The following is a 7,770-nucleotide window of genomic DNA, read 5'->3' as shown; positions in this document are numbered from 1 at the left end:
GCATAAATAGACATTTAACTAAAACAACAAGATAGGATGAGATGTTATACCACTAGATAAGCTAGGGAAGTTTAATACACTCCAAATGATGACAGATGCTTGGGTATCTAGATTCAACTTCAAAGTTTAGCTCCAAGCTTCTTGGATCTCAAAAGAAGGTATTTTTAGGCTAAATTTAGTGAATTTGTGAAGAAAATGGAAGGGTTTCAAGTTGAATATTGTTGGCCGTAGGAATAGGGAGCAAAGTAAGGGTTTGTTATGTTGAAAAGTGTTAAAATGAAAGAAGATATGATCATGTGGTTTTTTTTTTTATATATATTTCTAGAAAGATTTAAGTCACCATCATTTTCAAACACCTTACACACACCATGCTCCTTTAGATTGGTCAACAAGAAAAAGAATATGGGTGGGATGGGGTTAGACGTAAGGGGTGTTTAGGGATGGAGGGTTGGGTTGCAAAAGTCAATATGCAATCTATTATGTCTCCATAAAGTATCTTGATAATGTTTGGTGTTGTTTAAATTGTGTTTTATGTTAATTATCGCTAACTCTTGCAATATAGGGTCATCAAAATATTAGGCAACAATTAACCATCTAACAACACATAGTTTGGGTAAAAATTAATAGTGTATAAATTATAATTCATAATAAAAAAACTAATTTATACGCGCTAAAACAATAAATTACCATACTTAAGGTCCGTAATATGGCTTATATATTTTTCACGCCAAACACGAAATAATGCCATCGATTTGATGTTCTAGACATGTTGGACCAATTTCAGTATTTTATAGTCTACTGGATAATCCACTAACGCTTGTTTTTATATATATATATATATATATATATATATATATATATATATATATATATATATATATATATATATACTTTTATCGCTACACGATAAGACGATCCCAAACGACATCAAATGCGAACCCATGCATTTACCCGGACATTGCTAGACTTTATGGACTCAATTAGTCATATAATTAAGTCTAAATGCCTGTGATATAATAAATAAATAGTGATTAAGTCGTACGGATTAACCTGAAAATTTGCCAGTTGTCACATTCTCCCCCTGTTAAAAGAATTTCGTCCCGAAATTCAAGCCGAGTCATCCTGAACAGGAGTCTTCTCAAATAGGTGGGGATACTTTGTCTTCATTTGATCCTCGCGTTCCCATGTAAACTCAGGTCCACGCTTGGAGTTCCAGCGAACTTTAACCAATTTAATACGACTCCTCCTCAACTTTTGGACTTTCCAGTCCGTAACCTCGACCGGTTCTTCAATAAAGTGGAGTTTGTCATCGATACAGATTTCATCTGTAGGAATGATAAGCGTCTCGTCGGCTAGACACTTCTTCAAGTTCGACACATGGAATGTGTTATGAACGCTACTAAGCTCATCGGGCAACTTTAGTTTGTACGCGACGGTACCAACCTTGCTTAAAACCTCGAACGGCCCAATATACCTCGGATTAAGCTTACCACGCTTACCGAACCTTGCAACATCCTTCCAAGGTGAGACTTTTAGCAAAACTTTGTCTCCGACCTCGAAGGTTAAGGGTTTACGCCCAACGTCCGCGTAACTTTTCTGACGATCACGAGCCGCCTTGATACGGTCTCTGATCTGAAAAATCTTGTCCGTGGTTTCTTGAACCAATTCTGGACCAATCAACTGTTTCTCACCGACCTCCGCCCAACACAACGGGGACCGACACTTCCTTCCATACAAAGCCTCAAATGGAGCAGCTTTGATGCTCGTGTGATAACTATTATTATACGAGAACTCTACTAATGGTAAATGAGTATCCCAATTTCCACCGAAATCCATCACACATGCACGGAGCATGTCCTCCAGTGTTTGAATGGTCCTTTCACTTTGGCCATCCGTTTGAGGATGATAGGCCGTACTTAGATCTACGCGAGATCCGAATGCCTTTTGGAAGGAACGCCAAAACCTTGAAATAAAACGGCCATCTCTGCCAGAGATTATAGAAACAGGCACCCCATGACGTGCCACTACTTCCTTGATATACAATTCCGCTAACGTTTTCATACTGTCCTTCTCGCGGATAGGTAGAAAGTGTGCGGACTTTGTCAAACGATCCACGATTACCCAAATCATGTCATTACCCTTAGATGTTCTAGGTAACTTTGAAATGAAATCCATAGAAATTTGTTCCCATTTCCATATCGGGATTTCAGGTTGTTGTAACAAGCCAGATGGCTTCTGATATTCGGCCTTAACTTTAGAACAAGTCAAACACTTTCCCACGTAGGTCGCAATATCGCCTTTAAGATTGGGCCACCAATAAAATTCCTTCAAATCATGATACATCTTATCAGCACCTGGATGAATCGAATACTTCGACTTATGAGCTTCATCTAAAACTATATTACGTAACCCGCCAAACAATGGAACCCAAACACGACCCATGAAGTACAACGTTTCATCTTCCTTAGGTTCCAATTGTTGTTCCATGCCGCGCAAAGATTCTTCCTTAATAAACTCCGGTTTAAGAGCTTCACGTTGTGCGTCACGAATTTGGGTGGTGAGGCTCGTTTGGATTGTTAATCCTAACGCACGAACACGTAAAGTCTTAACCCTTTCTTTCCGACTCAAGGCGTCCGCAACAACGTTGGCCTTGCCCGGGTGATACTTTATCTCACAATCATAGTCGTTCAACAACTCCACCCAGCGACGTTGGCGCATATTTAATTCTTTTTGATCAAATATATGTTGAAGACTTTTATGATCCGTGAAAATGGTACACCGTGTACCGTAGAGATAATGTCGCCAAATCTTCAAAGCGAACACCACCGCACCCAATTCCAAATCATGGGTGGTGTAGTTCTTCTCATGGACCTTTAACTGACGCGATGCATAAGCGATGACTTTGTCTCGTTGCATCAACACACAACCTAGACCTTGATGCGAGGCATCACAATAAACCACAAAATCATCCGTACCATCAGGTAGAGACAAAATTGGAGCACCGCAAAGTTTCTCTTTAAGTAACTGGAACGCTGATTCTTGTTTATCTCCCCAGTCAAACTTTTTATCCTTTTGGGTCAAGGCGGTTAAAGGTTGTGCTATCTTTGAAAAATTCTCAATGAATCGTCGATAGTACCCCGCCAATCCTAGAAACTGGCGTATTTCAGTTGGAGACTTTGGTGCTTCCCAGTTCTTTATAGCCTCTATCTTGGACGGATCGACATGAATCCCTTTCTCGTTTACCACATGACCGAGAAACTGTACCTCGCGAATCCAAAATTCGCATTTCGAAAACTTTGCGTATAGTTTCTCGTTCTTCAGCAATTCGAGAATAAGCCTTAAATGTTGCTCATGCTCTTCCTTCGACCGCGAATATATTAATATATCATCAATAAAAACAATCACAAATTTGTCCAAGTAAGGTTTGCACACGCGATTCATTAAATCCATAAATACGGCCGGTGCGTTAGTCAAGCCGAAAGGCATGACAAGAAACTCATAATGACCGTAACGGGTTCTAAACGCCGTCTTGGGAATACTCTCCTCTTGAACTCGCAACTGATGATAGCCTGAACGCAAATCAATCTTCGAATAGAAACTAGAACCTTGAAGTTGATCAAACAAGTCATCGATCCTTGGTAAAGGGTACTTATTCTTGATAGTGAGCTTGTTCAACTCTCGGTAATCTATACACATACGGAAGGTTCCATCTTTCTTTTTCACGAACAAGACCGGAGCTCCCCAAGGCGAGAAACTCGGTCGGATGAAACCCTTGTCTAGCAATTCTTGAAGTTGGTTAGATAATTCCTGCAACTCTGACGGAGCTAAACGGTAAGGCGATTTAGCTACAGGGGCAGCTCCTGGGACCAAGTCGATGCGAAACTCGACTTGCCTTTGTGGGGGCAATCCTGGCAAGTCTTCAGGAAAGACTTCAGGGAATTCCCTCACAACAGGAATATCCTCAAGTTTAGGCTCCTCTGTCTTCTTATCAACTACGTGCGCCAAGAATGCGAAACAACCCTTCCGTAGACATTTTTGGGCCTTCATGCAAGTAATAATTCGCAATGGGGTTCCACGTCTTTCTCCATGGACAGAAAGCGTCTCACCATCGGATAGAGGAATACGAATTATCTTTTCATGACAAATCACTTCGGCATGGTTTTTCGACAACCAATCCATGCCGACTATGACATCGAAGCTACCCAGTTGGACCGGTAGAAGATCTATACTAAATTCTTGATTGCACAAGACCAACATGCAACCCTTAACAACCTCATATGACTTAACCAACTTTCCATTGGCCAATTCAATAGAGTAGGGTATATCTAGCTTGCTTGACTCTAAATTCAACATACGTTTAAAGTCGGTAGATACGAAGCTAAGGTCGGCACCAGTATCAAAAAGAATTGAAGCATAATGATTATTGAGAAGAAACGTACCCGTAACTACGTTCGGGTCCTGACGAGCATCCTTAGCTCCAATCACGAAGGCTCGACCCTTAGCTGGGTTCAACTTAGGACATTGCCGCTTGAAATGATCCTCGGCACCGCACTCGTAGCATCCTTTGTCCTTCTTTGGTAACACCACCCTACAAGTTTCCATTTTGTGTCCCACCTTTCCACACCTTTTACATTTGGCACTTTCACAAGTGCCCACATGATGGTAGTTACATTTGTTGCACTTGGGTAGAGGACCCGTATACTTTCTTGGACCAGAGCTTGTTGCGTTCGCAGTAGCAGAGAAAGCTTTCACATCTTGAGTTTTTGCAGTTTGGTTTGTAGCGTTGTTACCCTTCTTGAAGTTAGACCATTTCCGCTTACCCGAACTCTTTGATTCATCGACTGAATCCTTCTTGTCACTTCCCTTCCTAGTTAGGGTCTCCATGCGCACCGCATCTTCAGTTAAACTAACAGCTAGGCTCACTGCACTTCGAATTGTAGCAGGGTGAGACGAGGTAACCATGCTACGGATTTCAGGTGCCAAACCCCATATATATCGTTCGATTCTCTTGAACTCCGGTGTCACAAGGTAGGGAACTACCCTGGACAAATCATGGAACCGTTGCGTATACCCCGCAACATCAGCGCCGATCATAGTTAGATTCCAAAATTCTGTCTCTAGTCTTTGGATTTCAGCTCTCGAGCAGTACTCTTCTCGCATCAATTCCCGAAGTCCTTCCCATGTCATCCCATAAGCGGCCTCATCACCTAATGTTTGAACCTGAAGGTTCCACCAAGTCAACGCCTCATCCAGAAAGAGGCAAGTAACATACATCACCGTTTGTTCCGGGGTACATTTGCTGATACGGATCACCGATTCCGTCTTCTCCACCCAACGTACAAAGCCAACAGCTCCCTCGGTACCATTGAAGTTTAGAGGCTTGCAGTCGAGGAACGCCTTATAAGTGCACCCTGGAATGGTAGTACCTCCTGAATTATCAAGATATAATTATTACAAGAATAACATAATCAAGAAAATCCATAGAATGCCATGCAAAACCAACTATTACCAATCACAATGTTCCCACCCGTTCCTGATCCTCCAGGTCCAGAACCTCCGGAGCCTCCAGTACCGCCGCTGGAATCGACACGGTTTGCTTCATACTGTGCAATGGCGGTAGCAATGCGCTGTTCCAACAAAGCTTCCAATTCTGCCTCCGTGGTGGGAAGTTGGTAATTCGGTTGTTTACGAGTATTTCTTCGTTTCGGAGCCATGGTATTCTGATGTAAAATATCAAAAGAATTTTAGACATATATTTCAACAAATATTGCCAACCATGTACGAATATAAGAATACAACCAATCGTAATAACCATATGATGACATTGACAAGTATCACCGACAATCATGAGTGCACGAGTAATAACAATTATATGATTAATCACCATCATAATAATTGCAGTGTCATAAAAGTATCACACCATAACAACCACAACATCATAATAATCATGAAAAGAACAAAATACAACGCGTCAAAATAAAATACCATAATTTACATATCATTCAAACTTGTTACATTGTTTCGTGAAGGATCCAAAAGAGCTCAAGGCTACATCACCTTGGCTTACAAGTTTAGACAATATACAAAAAGGTAAAGTTTCTTCCACGAGCAATCTTCGTAACCAAAAGTAAGATCATCACATCACAACTACTGGGGTGGGGGCTGGGGTGGTCGTGTCTCGAGTGCCGCCCTGACTCTAGCTAAGTCCTCCTCGATAACTCTCATCCCATGAGCGAGTGTAGTCACCCTAGCCTGAACCTCTGAAATCTTAGAATCCGTCATACCAAAAGTCACATCGTGGCGTGCTGAAGCTGAAGTGAGGATAATCATCTGTTCGGCATCGTTGATTCTTCGCTGTCGTATAACATCCAACTCCCTATCAATCCTATGCATAAACACATGTAGGAGCATCTCAATAGAATCTATCCTCTTCTCGAGGGTGGGTGGAAACATGGGAGAACGGTAGCAAGGATCGGAAGGCGACATGGTGGTTGGGGGTCGAGAAGGTCCGCCCGTCTCGAGCTTTGGGGGCACAAGAAAGCCAGCAGCTCGGAATCTCTCAATGAAAGGGCTGGCTGTAGCGGGACATGAAGGTCCTCCAATCTCAAAAACAGAAGGAATCTCCCTCCTGGGCTCGCTAACTCTCTCATCATCGACTTGAGCAAGAATAGCGCGAGACGGTCCACCATCTCGAGAGTAGTGGGAGCTATAAGCTCTGCAGCAGTGCCACAGTCCGTAGCGTGAGCACTAGGACCTACGGCTCTAAGAGCAGAAGAAGATACACTATCAGTAGTGTCGGAAGATGAAATGTCCATGACGGACACAACTGGGGAAGAGACCTCTAGAATCGCAATATCAAACGCCTCGCCCACTCCTATGTCATCGTCGACATGATCAACATGAAACACTGGAACCTTGTCCCCACCAGTAGGGACATCAACACGAGGGACCTCAATCGCAAGGGGAGGGATGTCAATAATAAGGTGTCCATCGGGGTGACCTACGACAACTACACCAGGGACTAGAACATCCCCCAGATCGAGAATATCATCCATCAGCACAGGGCCACCTAAGGCTATTATCTCCCCCTCACCACTAACGCCACTCAGCACATCGACAGACACGTAGTCCGGATCCTCCTCCGGCTCAGTATCCGTCTCCGGCACTACTTCCATAGCGGGCTCATCATCCGACTCCAACTCGATCACCTCCTCATCGGACACGAGGTCAATGATCCCCTCGTCTGAATCTGAAATGTCGATAGGATCTGAAGCTGACGACATCGTGACCTGGCAAGATAATCCGTACAAACACATGTATATATAAATTATATATATGTATATAGATCACAAAACCCTCCACATGAACCAAATAACTTGCCTATACAATATAGACCAAACCATGTATACCCAAAACTCCTTTCTACACTAAGTAGACTAAACCATGAATCCCGCCTACGACTCGTAGACCCAACCATGAACGTGATGCAATGCAATGAAACTTTTCAGGCAAGTGAAAACGTTTAATGCATGGAACCTAGATATGAGATTATAGTCTAGACTCGAGACCGAATCCTAGTTCGCTATAATCGAGGCTCTGATACCAATCTGTCACACCCCGCCGAATGCGGAAACGCAAGGTGCGACCATGAAAGGATTTCAAGCATACGATAAGCAAACAACTAATATAATTAAGCATCAACGATACCGAAGTTAAAAGTTTACAAACCATAACAATATATTTAGTTTACACAACTTCCAGTTTCAAAAA

At 42.6% G+C, this 7,770-nt stretch overlaps 1 protein-coding gene across 1 annotated transcript; it reads right to left on the bottom strand.

Annotated features, from left to right (window-relative positions):
* Positions 1–1,107: 1,107 nt before the first annotated feature.
* LOC118485113 lies at positions 1,108–5,843 on the bottom strand. The gene is made up of 7 exons (XM_035981364.1): positions 5,510–5,843; positions 3,771–5,429; positions 3,457–3,569; positions 2,872–3,360; positions 2,122–2,649; positions 1,964–2,031; positions 1,108–1,774 (listed from the first exon to the last, which is right to left on the bottom strand). The coding sequence occupies exons 1-7, from the start codon at positions 5,712–5,714 to the stop codon at positions 1,108–1,110; spliced, it is 3,729 nt and encodes a 1,242-aa protein (XP_035837257.1). The 5' UTR covers positions 5,715–5,843.
* Positions 5,844–7,770: the final 1,927 nt, after the last annotated feature.

Source organism: Helianthus annuus, chromosome 12 (assembly GCF_002127325.2).
Source record: "Helianthus annuus cultivar XRQ/B chromosome 12, HanXRQr2.0-SUNRISE, whole genome shotgun sequence".
NCBI classification, from domain to species: domain Eukaryota; kingdom Viridiplantae; phylum Streptophyta; class Magnoliopsida; order Asterales; family Asteraceae; genus Helianthus; species Helianthus annuus.
This window is presented reverse-complemented; position numbering and strand designations above follow the sequence as displayed.

What these genes read in the sequence shown, in the direction of transcription:
- LOC118485113 (XM_035981364.1), bottom strand. Translation starts at nt 5,714, where the DNA reads ATGGCTCCGAAACGAAGAAATACTCGTAAACAACCGAATTACCAACTT. An exon ending in TCAAGAATTGCTAGACAAGG is followed by an intron (nt 3,570 to 3,770) that starts GTTTCATCCGAC and finishes ATTTGCGTTCAG; the next exon opens with GCTATCATCAGTTGCGAGTT. An exon ending in AGGGTAATGACATGATTTGG is followed by an intron (nt 2,032 to 2,121) that starts GTAATCGTGGAT and finishes TTGTATATCAAG; the next exon opens with GAAGTAGTGGCACGTCATGG.